The 20,558-nt window shown below is 43.0% G+C and overlaps 1 protein-coding gene across 1 annotated transcript in view; it reads left to right on the forward strand.

Moving 5' to 3' along the window:
- Nucleotides 1-6,891: 6,891 nt before the first annotated feature.
- Nucleotides 6,892-20,558, forward strand: part of DNAJC15 (DnaJ heat shock protein family (Hsp40) member C15) — a 33,723-nt gene continuing 20,056 nt past the window's right edge. The window contains exons 1-3 of the mRNA XM_064174925.1: nucleotides 6,892-7,074; nucleotides 17,455-17,506; nucleotides 19,381-19,454. Of these exons, the coding sequence (XP_064030995.1) occupies nucleotides 6,973-7,074; nucleotides 17,455-17,506; nucleotides 19,381-19,454 (228 nt within the window). The 5' untranslated portion in view covers nucleotides 6,892-6,972. The remainder of the gene's footprint in view (nucleotides 7,075-17,454; nucleotides 17,507-19,380; nucleotides 19,455-20,558) is intronic.

The following is a 20,558-nucleotide window of genomic DNA, read 5'->3' on the forward strand; positions in this document are numbered from 1 at the left end:
ACTCCAGGATACTCAGAACCACAGTAAACCACCTCATCTTTTCTTTGGGACTCTCAGGTGGCATAAAACTCTCTTAAACTGGACAACAATTCATGTTCAGCTTGACTTTTAAAATACTTCACCTGAAATATGCTTATATAAGGGCAACAAAGCTGGTGAGGAGCCTGGAACACAAAGCCTATGAGGAGAGGCTGAAGGAGCTGGGGGTGTGCAGCCTGGAGAAGAGGAGGCTCAGGGGGGACCTCATTGCTGTCTACAACTACCTGAAGCCAGGTGGGGGTTGGTCTCTTCTGCCAGACAACCAGCAACAGAACAAGGGGACACAGTCTCAAGTTGTGCTGGGGGAGGTCTAGGCTGGGTATTAGGAGGAAGCTGTTGGCAGAGAGAGTGATTGGCATTGGAATGGGCTGCCCAGGGAGGTGGTGGAGGCACCGTCCCTGGAGGTGTTCAAGCAAAGCCTGGCTGAGGCACTTAGTGCCATGGTCTGGTTGAGTGGCTAGGGCTGGGTGCTAGGTTGGACTGGATGATCTTGGAGGTCTCTTCCAACCTGGTTGATTCTATGATTCTATGCTTATGGCAAGCAAAGTATCAGAGGTCAGTATACACCAAAGCCACAACTGAGTACTGTAGTATCACTTTTACTTCCATGCACTTTGCTCTGTTGTGAGGACCTGTTCTGCAGATTTAAGAGAACTAATTGCTATAGTTCAGACAAATCCCTCTGCTCTCTGGAGAAGCAGTTCCAGAATGAGGGTAAAATGCCAGCATTTGGCCAAGATTTATTTTTGTTTAGACTTAGGACTGCAATTTGTCAGGCTTAGAGGAATAATGCCATTAGCTGTGTGTTTCAGTGCTGGGTAGTCTATTTAGGAGATGTAAAATGCTGCACACACTTCCTACTCTATTGCAAAAACTGAAATTGCCAGTACTTGTCAAACACTATCATCTTCCACTCTCTGAAAGAAAACTGACCCTTGCTTTCTCTGCAGAATCCTTCAGCAGTAGAGCAGGTCCACTTCTCCTTTATGCAATACTACTTCAGTAAAAGAAAGTGGGGATTGAAAATATAATTGACCTGATGTCCAGAACTTCTTATATCCAGATCCTGAAATAGTGTCTGAAAAACATTCTTGTGCCTGGAGAATGCTGTGCATATCTATATCGTTCTATATATGAAACTAAATAATGAAGCAGAGCTATTTTAAGGTTCTAACGTTACAAAACCAATCAAGACTACAAATTAATGTTTTATACTATTAAAGATGCCTGCAACAAATCTATTGGGAAAGGCCACATTGGCTGGTAAACTATGGAAATGCTATCAGAGACAAAGAACTCTTTTATAGCTATTAGACCACACCTTGAGTACTGTGTTCAGTTCTGAGCCCCCCAGTTTAGGAGGGACATTGAGATGCTTGAGCGTGTCCAGAGAAGGGCGACAAGGCTGGGGAGAGGCCTTGAGCACAGCCCTACGAGGAGAGGCTGAGGGAGCTGGGATTGGTTAGCCTGGAGAAGAGGAGGCTCAGGGCAGACCTTATTGCTGTCTACAACTACCTGAGGGGAGGTTGTGGCCAGGAGGAGGTTGCTCTCTTCTCTCAGGTGGCCAGCACCAGAACAAGAGGACACAGCCTCAAGCTACACCAGGGGAAATTTAGGCTGGAGGTGAGGAGAAAGTTCTTCACTGAGAGAGTCATTGGACACTGGAATGGGCTGCCCGGGGAGGTGGTGGAGTCGCCGTCCCTGGAGCTGTTCAAGGCAGGATTGGACGTGGCACTTGGTGCCATGGTCTGGCCTTGAGCTCTGTGGTAAAGGGTTGGACTTGATGATCTGTGAGGTCTCTTCCAACCTTGATGATACTGGGATACTGTGATACTATTGCCCCAGCACTGTGACCAGAAGGAAAAAGGTCCTTGAGAAGCCTGACAGTATTAAAACAATACTTGTACAATTCCTATATATATATATATATATATAGAACAGTTTTAAGTAGAGATTTACTTGCACATAAATCATTTTAATACTCTTATTCACCAAAGATACCTGAGCCTTTTGCTGTCTGTGTTATCTTCTTCAAGGAATAATTGTGCTCTTGTAATTCCTGAAGGCCATGATTAGTTCCATCCTAGGATTTTGTATAATGTACTGCCCTGTGGTACCTAGACAACCAAAAGTGTCAATCAGAAAATAATTATAGTATCTAGAAAGAGCTTCTTCACTGCTTAATGTTTCAGGATATGTTGTTAAATGAGAGTAGGAGTCCACAGCTCAGGTGCCATGGTCTAGTTGAGTGGCTAGGCTGGGTGCTAGGTTGGACTGGATGATCTTGGAGGTCTCTTCCAACCTGGTTGATTCTATGGTTCTATGTCTCTTTTTGCTTTTATAGTGTATTGTGGTAATTAGAGAAACACAGACAGATGTTTTTAGGAGCAGTGAACTCTTCCAACCTCTAATCCTGGTGCAGTGACTGGGAAGGTTTATTCTTTACTCATTTTGCAAGCACATGACAATTCAGCAAAGCTCAAGTACTGGCTCTGCTGGTTTTATATGATATGCTTTATGATTTCCTTGATAACTCTCAATTATACTCTCTGACTCACTTCAGAAACTTTAACCATCAGCCTGGAAGGTCAGTCCCTGCCATTCTAATGTCACTGATCAGGTGCTGCAGTTAGAGCTGCTTTTGACATTCTCAGTGGTAAAAAAATGAATACAAAAGTCCCCCTTCCCTGTTATCAATTTCACAAGCTTTAATCTGATATCTCTTTCTTCATGCCAGAGAAAGAGTCTTGCCAGCACTGATCCTGACTGCGACATGGAACACTGCAGCACAGACTGTTTAGGAAAGTCATTTACAGGAAAAGTATGCAGACAATTACCTTAAATGGCATAACAAATATGGACCAAATTGCTACACATTAATAGTGACAATATGCTGGAACACACCAGTGTTTAGAGTAATGGACAGATTGTCTCTACCAGCACCATCCTGTGCATAGTGTGGCACACAGCTGTGCCACGCTGAGAACAGCGTCAGGAAAGCACCATAACCAAAGGCCCAGATGCTTTCATTCCTTCCCTCCTTGCTTTCAAGACAAACAATCTACAGTCTTTCACTCCTTGCAAAAGATTCATTTTCCCTTGTGTTGGTTATCTGGTTTGCTCTGTGTAACCTGTATGCCACCTGAGTCTTACTGCCCAGAAAGTAGTAGTAATAACATAGCTGGTGACAGGAGGAAGATATTCAGCCCACTCTTTTCCATCTCAGAACTTGCCTAAACATATTTATTGGGACCATGGTATGGCAGAGACATTTTAAAGAACAAATTTTGCTACCCTGACAATGACATGTTTCCTGAGTGCTGTGAAAATTAGCTCCCATGCAAAGTGTGTTCAAGGGGTTGACAGATCCTAATCTTGATTTGGTACTTAAAAATGAGGAAGAACTTGGCTGCAGATACCATGAGACAGTAGAAATACAGCAAAAGAGCAGAACTGCAGCCCTGGACATAAGGAGAGCAGATTTTGACCTGTTCAAGGCTCTCAGGGGTCAGCTTGGAAGAATCTCATGCAATACAATACTGAAGAGGAGCCCAGGAGAGTTGTTTGGTTTTCAAGGTTCTCTACCTAAAAGCTTAACAGTAGTCCACCCTGACAGAGTCACAGAACTTTAGAGGTTGGAAGAGATCTCTAGAGATCATCAAGCCCAACTGCCCTGCCAAAGCAGGATCACCTTGGGCAGTTTGCACAGGAATGCATCCAAGAGAGTTTTGAAAGTCTCCAGAGAAGAAGACTCCCCAACCTCTCTGGGCAGCCTGTTCCAGTGCTCTGTCACCCTCACTGTAAAGAAGTTTCTCTGCACGCTGAACTATGCTCCAGTTTGTAGCTGCTGCAAGAAGTCAAGAGTGGCAGGGGCCGGACTATAGCTTGGTTCCAGCCCAGTAGTGCCGGGGGCTGAACTATAGTTTGGTTTCAGCTCAGTAGTGTCGGGGCAGGACTATAGTTTGGTTCCAGCCCAGTAGTGTCGGGGGCTGGACTATAGTTTGGTTTCAGCTCAGTAGTGTCGAGGCAGGACTATAGTTTGGTTTCAGCTCAGTAGTGTCGGGGGCTGGACTATAGTTTGGTTCCAGCCCAGCAGTGGCAGGGGCTGGACTATAGTTTGGTTCCAGCCCAGTAGTGTCAGGGGCTGGACTATAGTTTGGTTTCAGCTCAGTAGTGTCAGGGCAGGACTATAGTTTGGTTTCAGCCCAGCAGTGGCAGGGGCTGGACTATAGTTTGGTTTCAGCTCAGTAGTGTCGGGGCAGGACTATAGTTTGGTTCCAGCCCAGCAGTGGCAGGGGCTGGACTATAGTTTGGTTTCAGCTCAGTAGTGTCAGGGCAGGACTATAGTTTGGTTTCAGCTCAGTAGTGTCGGGGCAGGACTATAGTTTGGTTCCAGCTCAGTAGTGTCGGGGCTGGACTATAGTTTGGTTTCAGCTCAGTAGTGTCGGGGCTGGACTATAGTTTGGTTTCAGCTCAGTAGTGTCGGGGCTGGACTATAGTTTGGTTCCAGCTCAGTAGTGTCGGGGCAGGACTATAGTTTGGTTTCAGCTCAGTAGTGTCGGGGCAGGACTATAGTTTGGTTCCAGCTCAGTAGTGTCGGGGCAGGACTATAGTTTGGCTTCAGCTCAGTAGTGTTGGGGCTGGACTATAGTTTGGTTTCAGCTCAGTAGTGTCGGGGCAGGACTATAGTTTGGTTTCAGCTCAGTAGTGTTGGGGCTGGACTATAGTTTGGTTCCAGCCCAGCAGTGGCAGGGGCCGGACTATAGTTTGGTTTCAGCTCAGTAGTGTCGGGGCAGGACTATAGTTTGGTTTCAGCTCAGTAGTGTCGGGGCAGGACTATAGTTTGGTTCCAGCTCAGTAGTGTCGGGGCAGGACTATAGTTTGGTTCCAGCTCAGTAGTGTCGGGGCAGGACTATAGTTTGGTTCCAGCTCAGTAGTGTTGGGGCTGGACTATAGTTTGGTTTCAGCTCAGTAGTGTCAGGGCTGGACTATAGTTTGGTTCCAGCTCAGTAGTGTCAGGGGCTGGACTATAGTTTGGTTCCAGCCCAGTAGTGTCGGGGCAGGACTATAGTTTGGTTCCAGCTCAGTAGTGTCGGGGCAGGACTATAGTTTGGTTCCAGCTCAGTAGTGTCGGGGCTGGACTATAGTTTGGTTCCAGCTCAGTAGTGTCGGGGCAGGACTATAGTTTGGCTTCAGCTCAGTAGTGTTGGGGCTGGACTATAGTTTGGTTTCAGCTCAGTAGTGTCGGGGCAGGACTATAGTTTGGTTTCAGCTCAGTAGTGTTGGGGCTGGACTATAGTTTGGTTCCAGCCCAGCAGTGGCAGGGGCTGGACTATAGTTTGGTTTCAGCTCAGTAGTGTCAGGGCAGGACTATAGTTTGGTTCCAGCTCAGTAGTGTCGGGGCAGGACTATAGTTTGGTTCCAGCTCAGTAGTGTCGGGGCAGGACTATAGTTTGGTTTCAGCTCAGTAGTGTCGGGGCAGGACTATAGTTTGGTTCCAGCTCAGTAGTGTTGGGGCTGGACTATAGTTTGGTTTCAGCTCAGTAGTGTCGGGGCAGGACTATAGTTTGGTTCCAGCTCAGTAGTGTCGGGGCAGGACTATAGTTTGGTTTCAGCTCAGTAGTGTCGGGGCAGGACTATAGTTTGGTTCCAGCTCAGTAGTGTCGGGGCAGGACTATAGTTTGGTTCCAGCTCAGTAGTGTCGGGGCAGGACTATAGTTTGGTTTCAGCTCAGTAGTGTTGGGGCTGGACTATAGTTTGGTTCCAGCTCAGTAGTGTCGGGGCAGGACTATAGTTTGGTTCCAGCTCAGTAGTGTCGGAGGCTGGACTATAGTTTGGTTCCAGCTCAGTAGTGTTGGGGCTGGACTATAGTTTGGTTTCAGCTCAGTAGTGTCAGGGGCTGGACTATAGTTTGGTTCCAGCTCAGTAGTGTTGGGGCTGGACTATAGTTTGGTTTCAGCTCAGTAGTGTCGGAGGCTGGACTATAGTTTGGTTCCAGCTCAGTAGTGTTGGGGCTGGACTATAGTTTGGTTCCAGCCCAGTAGTGTCAGGGGCTGGACTATAGTTTGGTTCCAGCCCAGTAGTGTCAGGGGCTGCACTATAGTTTGGTTTTACAGGATTGTTGAGTACCAATAGGATATACAAAACCACACATGCTTAAATTTACACCTCGGAAGAACTGTTTGGAACAGGAGGTAAGAGGAACTATTTTTGTTGAGTCACACCACTCAGCAATCTGCAGGTAATTCAACTTGACTGCCAGTGGAGGAAAAAGGAACACAGCATTCAGTGGGAAGAAGAGCTATCACACTGCCATACTGAGACTGAGCATTTTATTTTGTGGTGCAGGACTAATGGTGATGGACATCTGTCTATAAGTCATCTTTTCTGGAGCCTATCAGCACTTTAATGAAATCAAACACACTGAAACTGCTCACAGGTACCAAGGTGCAAAAATATAAACACTAAATCCTGTGTTTAATGCTTTTATTTATTTTTCCCCTCCAGATGAATTTCTCTCTTCCACCTTTAAAAATCCTGCATTTTATCCGTAGCCATGAACGATTTCAGAGCCCTTGCTCTTCCCAGATGTTTTCTCCTTCTTCTTTCCCTGTTTTTAATGCATAAACTCTCTCATGTGCCCATCTCTCTCCCCTACCCTAGACACTTGGAATTCGGACGAACTCACACCGCCACAAACGCTCCTGCCGCAGGCGGCGCCGAGAGCCTCGCACGAAGCAGGCGGCGCCGAGAGCCTCGCACGAAGCGGGCTGCACACGAAGCAGGTGGCGAGGCCGGGCAGACGCTGCTACGTCACACGCCCCGCCCCTCTCCCGGGAGATCGGCGCGGGGAGGAGCTCCGGAGTCCGTCCTGTCTACAAGTTTGTCCCTCTGGCCGCTCCGTAGCGCGTCCCCTCCCTCCCGCCTTCCGTCATGGAGGGAGCCGCTAGTTCCTCGGAAGGTTTGCGCTATGCCGAGTACACCAGGATCCCTGCGGGCGCCGGCAACGGCCAAGCCGAGCTGGACCGAGGGCTGGTGAGCACGCCGGGCAGGGGGAGGCAGCCTATCTGGGAGAGAGAAGGGTAGCAGCCAGCTCTGCCCCTTCTCTTCTTGTCCTTTTCTTCCTCCTCCTCTCTAGGCCCCTCCGCTTGTCGCTGCCTGCAGAGCCGAGGCAGGGGTCGTCACTCCTCCCCTCAGCCTAGCGGCGCTGAAAGGGGGTCCCCTGAGGACTCGAGTGGCGTTTGGCCCTGCCAGCCGTGAGGCCGACCCCTACCCTGCTTCTAAGTCCCGGGGCTTTCACACCCCCTCAGGATAACGCATGTGGCAGCTGGGCAGGGGGCTGGGGGCTGGGGCTACCAAGGACAGACATTGGGCAAAACATTCTCGCGGAAAGAGTGGTCGTACATTGGAATGGGCTGCCCGGGGAGGTGGCTGAGTCACCAACCCTGGAGGTGTGCAAAGGTCCTCTGGATGTAGTGCTTGGGGATATGGTTTAGGGGTGAACCTTCTCGACTGCTGACGAAGGATATTTCTGTTACTGTGAATTTTTCTACCAGGCGTTCTGAAAGGGCTGGGGTTTGGTTTTGTTTCTTTTGCATAATGTGGTGATGTGCACATGAGAGATTTACAAAGCCAATTGCTCAATTCGACTCTGCCCTAACCTAAATCACTTGGCAGCCAGTTTAGGAGGGACATTGAGGTGCTTGAGCGTGTCCAGAGAAGGGCGACGAGGCTGGGGAGAGGCCTTGAGCACAGCCCTACGAGGAGAGGCTGAGGGAGCTGGGATTGGTTAGCCTGGAGAAGAGGAGGCTCAGGGGAGACCTTATTGCTGTCTATAACTACCTGAAGGGGTGGTTGTGGCCAGGAGGAGGTTGCTCTCTTCTCTCAGGTGGCCAGCACCAGAACGAGAGGACACAGCCTCAAGCTGTGCCAGGGGAAATTTAGGCTGGAGGTGAGGAGAAAGTTCTTCCCTGAGAGAGTCATTGGACACTGGAATGGGCTGCCCGGGGAGGTGGTGGAGTCGCCGTCCCTGGAGCTGTTCAAGGCAGGATTGGACGTGGCACTTGGTGCCATGGTCTGGCCTTGAGCTCTGTGGTAAAGGGTTGGACTCGATGATCTGTGAGGTCTCTTCCTACCTTGGTGATACTGTGATACATTTGGTACCAGATGAGCCTCCAGAACGAGTTGTTAATGTGAATACTTGAGCGTGTTTTGTGTCCTGGGTACATTTTTGCCACTTGCCTGTAGTTAGTTGCATATCAGTGACTCAGATTGAATCTTTTCCGTTCTTATTCCCCATTTTTTTCTAATTTTACTCCCAATTTCTTAATCTTTCTCTGAAGTATTTTTTAGAAACGTTACTCCAGGTATTTTGTTGTTATGGTAGCTTCAAGAATACATTTATAGCCTTGTTTAGGTTGAAATTCAAGTGAATTCCATGGTGCTAGAGGTTTTCCTGGTTCATGTTGTTCAAGGTGGGCCTTGTTTACACACGAGGAAAGTAACTGGCACAGATCATTGCCAATTACATGTTCTGGTAGAAGTCTTTTTGTTTGCAGGATAGTCCAACCCGTGGATCTGCCAGGGGAACTGTGTTTTCTATTCCTTGCCTTTGCCTCAGTGGATCAGGCTGTTGAGTTTGCACAGCTAGTAGCCTGTTACTGATGCATCAGATACATCTGAGTGCTCAAAGCTGCTACAGCTGCCTTTTGGCTCAGAGGGGGAAAGAGAAGGGGGCAACTTGGTATCTAGAACCTAAAAGACTGGACTTTTTGCTTCTCAGCTATTCCAACATGACACTGGACCTCCACTGACATACCAGGATAGTTTGTCCATCCAGGGGATCACTTAAAGTACCTATGAATTAAAAACCTATTCTGCAGTAGCTGTGCTGATTGATTTTCTTCCCCTGAACCTGTCTCAACAGATAAGGCCAGATGTGGTGCTAAGGGAAGTGGTTTAGCCCCAGACTTGGTAGTTAGATAATGGTTGGACTTTAACTATCTTAAAGGTCTTCTCCAACCATTGATCTTAAAGGTCTTCTCCAACCATTGCCGTGCTGCATGGGCAGCGGAATACACGGGAGCACCTCAGCCCCCATTTAAAGCACGCTGTTGCTCCAGTGTGCACAGGAATGAGCAAACAAGGGCTACAGTTTTGTCCTCCTGCCTTAAAGAGACAATACCAGCAGTATCTTCCAACCTGGTTGATTCTGTTCTATTTTCATAGAATCAACCAGGTTGGAAGAGCCCTCCAAGATCATCCAGTCCAACCTAGCACCCAGCCCCAGCCAGGCAACTAGACCATGGCACTAAGTGCCTCATCCAGGCTTTTCTTTTTTCTCATGGTGCGTGAGTTTTATTGCCATAGGTATCAACATTAATGGTTTTGTACTGCTCTGTTTCAGAAGACTACTTCTCACCTGATATTTTATCATATGGGTGAGGCTGGATGGGTCTGGAGCAGAGGCAAAATGCTTCCAACGTTTCCTAGTCTGTACCTTGCTCTAAAAGGGAGGGTGCTGGAGTTTTGTTCTGTGCTTTCTTTCTGGTCACTTTAGTACATGGGACAGTAAGTTCTCTTTGGAAAGAGATTGAGAATTGGGGAAAAATACATTAATTGCTATTTGAAGCAGTTCATGGTGAAGTTTTCACATTTTAGAAATGGCTTTAAAGATGTATTTGCCTTAAGCCATTGTGTGCACGATCTTGTCTCTACAATATTTCTCTTTTTTAAAGTACAGTTTTAAAAATCATAATCTTTTTATCCACTGTTATTGCAACCTAGGTATTTTTTTTTTCCCCCAGAAGGGTGTGTCTCTATATATTTAGCATGCACTCTCCCCATGGAATGTTAGTAGGGAAACTCATAGTGCATTTTGTGTGAGTTCTTTGGGTCTTTTTTCCTACTTGGGGTTAATATGTCTTGCTTTGTTGCTGCAAGTTATTTTGTCACTGAGGTAGGTCTTTAGAAGAGTAGAATCTGGATTGCTGCCATTTTCTATTGAAATCTTTTCTTTAGAAAGGCCTTTAGGTGGAGGATGCAGTGTTTGTCAGACATGTACATTGTAAACTGACTGTTGGCATGCAGTTGGTGATAGAACCTGTTTCAAAGTTTAAATGGTGTTAAATTGTTAGCAGAAGAACGTTTCATAGAATAGAATCATAGAGTCAACCAGATTGAAAGAGACCTCCAAGATCATCCAGGCCAACCTAGCACCCAGCCCTAGCCAGTCAACTAAGTGCCTCATCCAGGCTTTTCTTGAACACCTCCAGGGAAGGTGCCTCCACCACCTCCCTGGGCAGCCTATTCCAATGGCAAATCACTCTCTCTGTGAAGAACTGATAGTTAGCAGAAGAAAGAACAGTGTCCCTGTTTATGGCATTCCTGGCTAAGGAATTCAGAAAGAGGTCAAGCTTCATATGACCTAATTCTGAAGTTCTGCCAGAGAGAAATGGCATGGGAACTGTAATGCTGTGCATCTGCTCCTCTTATGTCCTACAGCATTAACAACATCTTCTTACCACAGTGGAAGGAAAGAGTAGTAGAAGCAAAGTCTAACAGTAGCATCCATCTCTCAGGGCAAAAAGAGCTGTGTTCAGTATCCTACACTGAATCTTGTTTCTGAGCTGTCCAGGATGTTAGCTGAAGTCACTTGATCACTGTCACTTTTGTTCTTGTGGGTGTTTTACAAAAGCATTTGGAGTTTGGAGTGACAGAAGAGCAGCAGTAGAAGCATAAAAAGCCTGTAGCGATACAAGCAAGAGGCTGTTGTTAATACATACTCAAAAAGATTGATTTGAATACCTTATGGTAATATTTTTATGAGTAAATCTGTGGTTCTGGTGCTATTTGTGACACATGAAGAAGTATCAGAAACTTTAGGTGTAGCTTTAAATACAAGCCCCAGAAAGTTGCTGTAAAATAAATGGCACAGATCACCATGAGAATTGGGTGAGTATGGAGAACGGCATCTAGCTGAAATTGCTTCTAATTCACTGTTTGAAAGCAAATTAAATTTCATAGGAAGGTAGGACTGGAAGGAGAACATTAGATTATGAAATCAAATCTGTTGCAGATAGCTTTAATACAATCCCACTTCAAAATGTATCCGGCTCCATGTAGAGTTAATTAGGTGGTTTACTCTGAAACAGACTTCCAATAAGATGTAGCTACTCTTGTGTGGAATGGAAGCCTTATTCTAGCTTCTATACCAAGAATAATTTCATTCACGTTGAAAAAAACACAAATCTTTAATGGAAGAAGTAGCTTCAGCAATATTTTTTAGACTTGGTTAATATACTTATATATCCTGCTTCTTGGTGGTGTACAGCACTTAAAACACCTCACAGCCAACCTTCTTAAAATTAAGCTTCTAATTCAGCAGTATGCACTTGTGTACTTATTGGAATGTAAGTACATCCTGTTTTGTTTATCCATGATTAAACGTGAGCTAATTGCAAGCCGCTCTGTGACTGAAAGCCAGTTGTGAGGTGAGCAGAGTACCTTTTGTTTGACTGAGAAGAGTGTTTTCACTGATTGTTGTAGAAGAACCAAAATATGTAACATCCAAATCCTATGCAAGCAGGGAGATTTTTACATCCACAAAGGTAGTTCCTGTAGCCTGATGTAATAGTGTTGTGCTGAGATTTAAAAACTATGCATTTGAAGTTCTCCTTTCATTTGTAAGTTAAACTTCTACTTCATAGAATCATAGAATCAACCAGGTTGGAAGAGACCTCCAAGATCACCCAGCCCTATCCAGTCAACTAGACCATGGCACTAAGTGCCTCAGCCAGGCTTTTCTTGAACACCTCCAGGGAGGGTGACTCCACCACCTCCCTGGGCAGCCCATTCCAATGCCAATCACTCTCTCTGACAACAACTTCCTCCTAACATCCAGCCTAGACCTCCCCTGCCACAACTTGAGACTGTGTCCCCTTGAGAAACTGTAGTGCTAAAAAAATCACAGGTCTTCCTATTTTTTAATATGGTTTTTAGCTAAGCACTGTGAATTAGGAATTTACAAAAAGAATCTCTCATTCTTCCCTGTTCCTTCTGCAAACTATTAAGGCTACTGGAAAAATAGATATGAAAGGATTAGGGCACAGATCTCTGTATGCTAACAGTATATGTTATATACCTCTGGGTATATACTTCTGTACATACTGTATGTTCAATAATATGCTTTATCCTCTTTTGTTTGCCAAACATTTTGTTAATTTGAGTCTAGGAGTTGCCTTTCTGTTTGTGTTTTCTTATGCATTTCTGAAAAGAATTTTTTTTTCAGATTTAGTAAAACTTTTATTCATTTTCTGTATCTAAGAGGATTTGTTTCTGAAACTACATAGTAAAATTAAAATACTGAGATCAGCAGAATACCATAGGTTTGATGACTGACCTTTGGGAGCTGATTCACTGACTAAAGAAAGGGACAGATGTTACTTTTTAATCTTTTATTTCTTTATTTTTCCCTCTTGGATCTTAAATGAATGTCTTCCTTTAAAACCTACATATGAGGAACTTGTTAATGGCTTTTTTTGGTGGGATAGGAGGAAGCAAGGTCAATTCTATCATAATCTAAAGCAATTTTTAATTTTTTTTAATAGCCTTTATGAGTCTGAAAGAAAATCGATTTTCTAGCAATGGGAGCCAAAAAGGGATGTGGTGGTAGCTGTATTAACAAGCCTTAAATGAACTGATCCCTTCCATAGTGATAGTGAGTTGCTTTTGCTTAACATTGGCATGAAAGGAGTACACTTAATTAAAGCTTTGCACTTAAACTCTACATTTCAAAGCACCAGAATATTGTGACTTACTCTTCTAAATAATCAAATTAGTTAAGTGAGCATGGAAAAGGAAACTGAGTCAATCTGGACTTAAATGACTCATGGGTTAGAACTTGAAGCCACTACATTTTGTGAGAAAGACCACCTCAGTAAAAGACAAACCATCCATCTTTCTTGTGTTATATACCTGAAATAAAAGCTGAATTTGCATCAGTTAAGCTATATCCACCCCATAATAAACATTTAAGGTGCTTTGTTACAAGTTAACACTTTGCTACTATGTGATGTCTGTTGCTCATAATGCAAGTAAACTGCGTTTCTATAAACCACTGTTTGGCAAAGCAAGGGGCAAATTTAGTTAGAGATTAGAGGGGCTAGGTGCAGCTGGACTTGCCTCTTGACGGGGATGCCAATTAGGATGGGTTGGACACACTGACAGCCACTTTGCTGTAGGCTGTTTCCTTCAGGAGGAGCAGTCAGATGAGTGAATGGTAACACAGTTTCCCGTGATTGTGTCCCCCACACCAGCCCAATTTCCTGTAGGTGCAGTTGCACATCAGCAGTCAGATGAATCAATAACAGAGTCTGTTTACACTTGCAACATGCATACAGATCCCTTACGATTGCTGCTGCAGAGATCACTCTGCAACTCAAAGAAAATACAATTGTAATGACACATGTGAGTACCCAGACAAAGTATGCTCAGCAGCTCTGAGGTCCCAGCTGCCCTCCCTTCTGGGAAGGACAAGGACAGAACCTGCCAGTGTCTTCTTAGAGCTTTGTTGTTTAATTCTATTCCAAAAAAGGTTAATATTTAAACCTCCATTTTCTATTGTGTAAAGTGTGGGACTGTAGATAAGTCACTAAGTGGACTTTCCAGTTGCATGCACATTTCTTGATAGGCCTTCCAGACGTGATGTAAAAATCAACTTCTGCCACTAAAAGCTGGTTGTGGCCCTGAATAGTTAACTGTTGCAATAAGCAAGACAAAAGGAATGCCAGGGCAACACCTGGGCCCAACCACCATTCCTTTTTGATCTCATCACAAACATGGACAGCTGGGCCTTTACCCAGTCACAGTGTCTATTTTAGACCTGAGTGCTTATTAGCAATTATCACAGTATCACAGTATCATCAGGGTTGGAAGAGACCTCGCAGATCATCAAGTCCAACCCTTTACCACAGAGCTCAAGGCTAGACCATGGCACCAAGTGCCACTTTGCTTTTTCCTTTGCTATTGAGTATTTGTGCTTTGAACAACCATATTTCTCAGCTGTTCTGGTGCTTGTACATTAATTCATATTGTGGGCAGTCTTTTGTGCCTCTCTGCCTTGATCTTCCCATCACTTTGACCTAGTTTTCTAGCTCATTTTTATATGCCTGTTGATACTGCATTCTGTTCCTATTCTAGAGCTGCTGCTGTGTTGCTTTTGTACCTGCTGTTTTCCTGGCAGCTCTACCTTTCACCAACTGCTAGTGCTTCCCACTGAGATCCAAATAATGCATCCCAGTGGACATGACTTGCTTTATCAAAGGTCCTCAGAGATCCCAGTTTGCATTTCCAGACTACTGTGCAAAAATACAGGCTGTTTCTGCACTGAACTGACAAGAGTCCAGGTAGTATTTATTAGGCTGGTCTCTGTTCTTGGCCTTAACCTGTGATGAGGTGTCTGCTGTTAAAGCCTTACCAGTGGCAGCATACTTTGTTGCAGACTGCTGACTTAAACCACCCCTATTTTGATGGCAAAGCAAGTGTACTTAATTTGAACAAGCACAAGCTAGTATTCTTTTTTTGTCAGTGTGATCTATTTAACACATTGTTGAACTTTTAATTGACTGTAACCACTTAGTAAAAGATTCTCACTGTCACTGCACAACTCAAGGAAAGTCTGTATTGAATATAAATCCATGGTCACAAACCACACAACAGAAAAGCACAGAATTTCTGTGGGGTTATGTCACTGTCAGGAATGTGGCTGTTTATGGTTAGTGTCTAAACAGGAATAACAAGAATTTTTTATAAGGTTTGAATGTTGAGAGCCTGGGAAAACCAATTTGGGAGAAGAAATGAAAAGAGTTTTATTTTAGTGAGGAGATGAACTGCATTGCGTTGCTGTTTTATGTCTTCTACCATTTGGGATAACGTACTTACATTTTTTCATGGTTTAAAGATGAGGGGAAATCTTGTGGAACTGAAAGGAACAACAGACATAAAACTGCTACATTATTTTTACATTCAGAAATGAATGCTAATAGCAAGGCTGAAATGAAAGAGTTAGGTTACTGAAATGGGATAGACGGGGAGATTTTTAAGGCCAGAGCTTCCCCCAGTCTTTGGAGCTCCATTTTCAGTACTAGAAACCTCTAGGCCATTGTAGTATTTTATTATGCAGATAGCTGGAATAGCCCCATCTAGGTAGATGGGAGGTTGGTACTTAGTTGAAATCCATAGGATCCAGAAGATAGATACAGAGGAATACAGATTCTAGATGAGCTCAGAGCTGGCTACTACTCTACTACAGACAGCAGTCATGGACACTTGCCTTTAGAGCTGAAGCTGCAGGAGGCATTGGTCTTGATGGCAGTGTCTTCACCTCGTGCATCTGCTTGTTTGCTGGGCAAGTTGTCAGCAACTGGTAGCAGCTGGCTACTGATACTACAGGCAGCAGTCATGGACACTTGTCTTTAGAGCTGAAGCTGCAGGAGGCATTGGTCTTGATGGCAGTGTCTTTGTCTTATGCATCTGCTTGTTTGCTGGGCAAGTTGTCAGCCTGTGTTTTAGTCTGAATTAAGCCAGCTCTAGAAGGCCTTACAACCTGTATTTCTCAACTCTTCTCCTACTCCATCTCTTTTTCTCTCTAGAAAATATATTTGGTAAAATCAAACCCAGAGAATTTTAGCCCCAGAGATCTTAGCAATGGCAGCTTGTCTCCAAATCCAGTTCTTAACGTGATGTAAATCCCAAATTTCAGTGTGTGTGCTTTGTCAGGCTTTTTGGTAGAAAACACATAAACCAGTTATTGAATAAATGCAGTAGTCACATATAGAAGAGTCAGTCTGGTGATAAAAGCATTTTCACTGTTGTTGTGTTTTGAATTCAATTTACACAGGCCTAATCTGATTTCTCTTGTTTCCTGAGGGAGAGAGTGCCACAGATGACTTCATTTTGTTTGTTTCAGCAATTACATATAGTTTTTTTTCAGAAGTGGAGAAATGCCCCCAACATTTTGAATGCTCATTAATTAGCCTTGTTGAATTCTGTAAACATGTGGGAGGTCAGTCTCTTCCTCAGGGTTTACCAGATGTCTTTCAGCACAGAGATGCTTCTTACTGTCCTTCTTGAGGCATCTGAATTTCTTCAAGCACTGGGTAGGAAAATATGTATACATAATCTGAGGGGTTTGAGTTAGTAAAAGGTAGGATGTTCAAGTCTTTTTCTGAGTGTGGTTCCAAAAGCCCAGTTAGGACTTAAAGCAAATTTTAGATGATAATGAACACTGTCTAAACTCTGTCACAAGCCTGCCTATTTACAGACATCTATAGTATAAGATCCAGAGATTGACACAAAGTAACAAAGAGAGATTATTGCACTTCCTCCTGTCTTTGTTGGGCCTTCCATGAGTCAAAGCATGAAAGTTGCAAGCCACTAATGTACATTTGTGGCCATAGCATTTAAGTTACTATCCCAATACCATTTTCAAGCATTATTATGAGATTCCTAGTGAAGGACTTTGCAAACTTTTTTTCACCTCTTTATGTTTTTTTAACAAACTGATATTTCTCTTGTGTTTGTTGTAGTGGTTTGGGTGTTCCCTGCCCCCCCACACTTTGGAAATCACTCAGACTAGAGTCAGCCAGATTGGAAATATGAATGAAGCTTATTAGTTACAGCTTAGCACAATATACAAGCAGATATTTACAGTAGATACAGTTATAGACAGAAATAGACAGGTAAAAGGTAACACAGAAACACAACAGCCCTCCCAGAAACCTGAGTCCCCAGGAGGGGCTCTCAACCACCCCTTCACCTTCCCCCTACCCCTCTCAACCTTACCCCAGTGCCAAGGAAGAATGGAGGTTCAGCCAGGGGGTTAGGAAGCAAAGTGGATTAGATAAGAAATGGAGGGTGAGGTTGGAGAGTAAGATGCATCTCAGCCAGCAGCCCAAGTAAGAGTGGTTATCTGTTTTTATTTCTTGTTCCTATACATCTCAGCAAGCCTATGAGCGAAGTAGACATCAACCTTATTTTCCTTCCACAGCCTGTAATCTAGTTCTCACCAAAACATTCTAGCTAGCTTCAAACTAGCACATTTGTGTTGAACTGATTTTCCCTGAAGTACTCCTGAATAGATGTCTGCCTGTGTTTTTTTGTCCTTGCATATTATGAGCTGTTTTGTCAGTGTTTATTTGCTGATTTGATAATGGGTGGTTCCAAGTTAAACCTCATGCATTGGCATGGACTAATAGAACTATAAAATCTAATATAGCCTGTGGAATAAAGAACTTGTATGGTTTTTGTAAATCATGGATGAAATGTCCACAGTTGATATCAGAAATCACTATAAAAGATACATATATTTTAACTGAGAATTCACATGCTATTCTGACTCCTGTTTCTCTGCTTTAGGCCAAAACTATGATAGCAGTTGGCCTTGGTGTGGCAACTGTTGCATTTGCAGGTAAGTTAAATTGCTGTCTGAGTGTGAAACTAGCACTTGTTACCTGCTGTTTCCAAAGGGGCTAATGAATTTTTTATGAGCATAAATAGTGATAAGGTTCCTTGACAGTGCTATAGAGAATTGTATCCAGTTTCTGCCTCTTCAGAATCCTTGACATATTCCCCAAAATTGTTTTTGAGCAGCCACTGCTGGAAAAACTAATTTTGTGAGCAGCAGCTAAAGTGTTCCACCTGCTTTTTGTTTGCAAAATACAGTGTGAAAAATCTTGCTTTATTTAATAGCATATTGCAAGGCAGAGCTTCTTCAGTGCAGAAGAGTGCAACAGGATCTTGTGAGGATGATTCATGACAAATTCAAATACAGAAAAACAAAAGCTTTTAATGGCTACAGTGATTTGTCACTCTAAACTGTTCCTGTAGTTTGTTGTTTGTTACCTGAACTCTGCATCTGGGCTGTATATTCTGAAAAATAGGCTCTAGTCTGAACACAGAACATGGGTTTAACGTGATTTATACTCTGGGTTACTCAGGCAAACTAACTGTCATCTCTTCTGGTTTTGAAATGCACAAACCAAATGCCATTATTTTCAGCCTATAAAAGCAACCAAGGTCAGCTACATGCAAATGCTTGCTCCAAGAATAAATGCAAAAGATGAACAAGTTGTGCCAACATCTGCTGTCTGATGGGTATGGTTCTGTTGGGTTTTTTTGAACTGGGGAAAGGAAAGAGTATTTTTTGGTGATGTATGCCTATTAAACAGTTTCATTCTAGAAGCAGAAGAGGAATGCTCTTAGAATTTCTTTTGTTGGTTGAACTTATGGATAGGTAGTGACAAAGTGGTGACAGAAAACGTTAGAAACTGTGATGTATTAGTACATCACAGTGGTTTTCAGCAGAGATGCAAACAGTGGTTTTAGCTTCTGCATTAACACAGGCACAAACTTGGATGACTAAAATCACCTAATTAATATATACAATGACTTCATTTTAAGAATGAAAGCATGATGCTATTTGAATGAATGAGAGCCACATCTTATTATTTCATTTCCTTTTTTGTGTTAGTAAATCACATTGCTAATGAATAGTTATTTGAAACAGTAGTTAGGGAGAGGGGACTTAGAGAGAAAATCTTCCTGCAACATAGCACAGATCTATGAACTTGAGAATTAAGACCTACTGTGTACTTCTGAGAACAGAGTCTGAGTTCCCTCTAGACTTTCCTAGTTCTAGAATCTAGACATTCACTGCTGGTAGGGATTTGAATGGTTCTGAATCCCAGAAGATCTTCTTTTTGTAAGGAAATAAAAAATGCAGTGCTTACAAACCATGTGATTAAGCATACAACATCACAGCATGAAACACGTAGTACATAGAGTTCTGGTTTTGGAGACAACCTTTGAACAGTATTTAATAAATCTTGTATATCCAAAGCTTCATACTGCCCTTTTTCTTGAACTTCACCAGGCAGAGATCTCCATTTGTCATTTTGAAATGCATTTAAATGTATTTATTTTGTAAACAAATACAATGGATCTTTGTAGTCCATGACTACATTTTTAGATGAACTACACTAAACTTCCTGCCCTCCTCCAATAGTGCAAAGACTGAAAAATGTACACCATATCAGGTTTACTGTGGGGCTTTGGCTAAACAGGATCAAATCCAGCTGTTGAGGAAACATTTTGAAAAGCAATAATGTGTAATGGTGTTGTAGAACAAATAAATGACACAAAAAGATTAGCAAGAGAGAGTTTTGATTTTATTTTCAGCTTTTGTTTTTCCTCTGTAAGCTGATGAACAGAAATGTGAGACTTTTTTTCCCCCTTTTTGAATCAGCACTGGCTATAATTCAATTTGACTTCAATCTTTTCCAGGTCGTTATGCTTTCCATCTTTGGAAACCATTGGGGCAGGCAGTTACAGAGACAGCAAAGAAGATTTCAACTTCTGTAAGTTTAGAGGTTACCTTATGCTAAGTGTATGATTTTATATCTCACGTATTTAGAAAGAGACATTTTATGTTAAATATGTTCAGTGCCATTTAGATGATTTTTTGCCAGGGTAGGGATGCTTCTTAATGTATATGTTATGGCTGTTATCTGGTATGGTTTAAATCCTTTTAAATGAAGCTTTATCAAAAGATGATTGTGAGCCTGAAAAACAGTTCTGATTTCTGAGGTGATGTTCTGTGTTTTAGGACTCTTTGCTAATAAGAGTGTGATAAATTGTTGAGGTGCAGTGTGAGAAAATGGCTAATACTTAGAGGTTGCAAAGTGATGATATGCAGTTTCATTTCAATAAGTTGAAATGGAAGAATGTAATAATTTTTCTTTCTGGTACCAGGTTAAAAATCAAGAAGACAAATTGATAAACTTCTGGGAAAGGTTTCCACAGAGATAGGAAAACTTGTTTTCTTGTTCACATGTGAATTGACTTTTTTTTTTTCTTAGCCACTTAATGTTGAACTTTTGAGTTGTTTTTTGGGGTTTTGGTTTTTTCTTTACATAATTAAGACAAGGTAAAAAACTCAAGAAATAGTGTTTCAAGAGGAGCATATACAAGATTTATTTAAGAGCTTTTTGCATTAGTGGCTGTACTATCCACTGGTAAACAAATATGTTCCAATTCTGTTTGAGTTAAATAATTCCCAGTGAGGTAGATGTTTGCTTATTGCAGAGTGTTCTTTCAGAGTTCATAGTGCATGAACACTTACCTACAGTGAAAGGAATACCATTGCCCTTTTGGTGTTGATGGGTCAGGATGTTGAGAGAGTAGTTGTTGTAGCTTATTATTTCCTGAAAAATGATTATATTAATAGTTTTCAAAAGTGATCATTAGGATTCTACCTATTAATGTGAGGCTTGTTGCAGTACAGAGCCATCTGTGGTATACAGACAGATGTTACTGTCCAAATTAATTTGCCATCTGTACTTTGTGTTGTGCTGAAGATACAAGTTTGATGGGTGCAAGTGTCCTGGGGTGGGAAAGACTCGAATCTGCTGTCCTCTTGGGGCTGGTCCACACTTCTTCTATCAGCCATAAACTGTGCTCAT

The sequence above is a fragment of the Pogoniulus pusillus genome, chromosome 3 (assembly GCF_015220805.1).
Source record: "Pogoniulus pusillus isolate bPogPus1 chromosome 3, bPogPus1.pri, whole genome shotgun sequence".
NCBI classification, from domain to species: Eukaryota; Metazoa; Chordata; class Aves; order Piciformes; family Lybiidae; genus Pogoniulus; species Pogoniulus pusillus.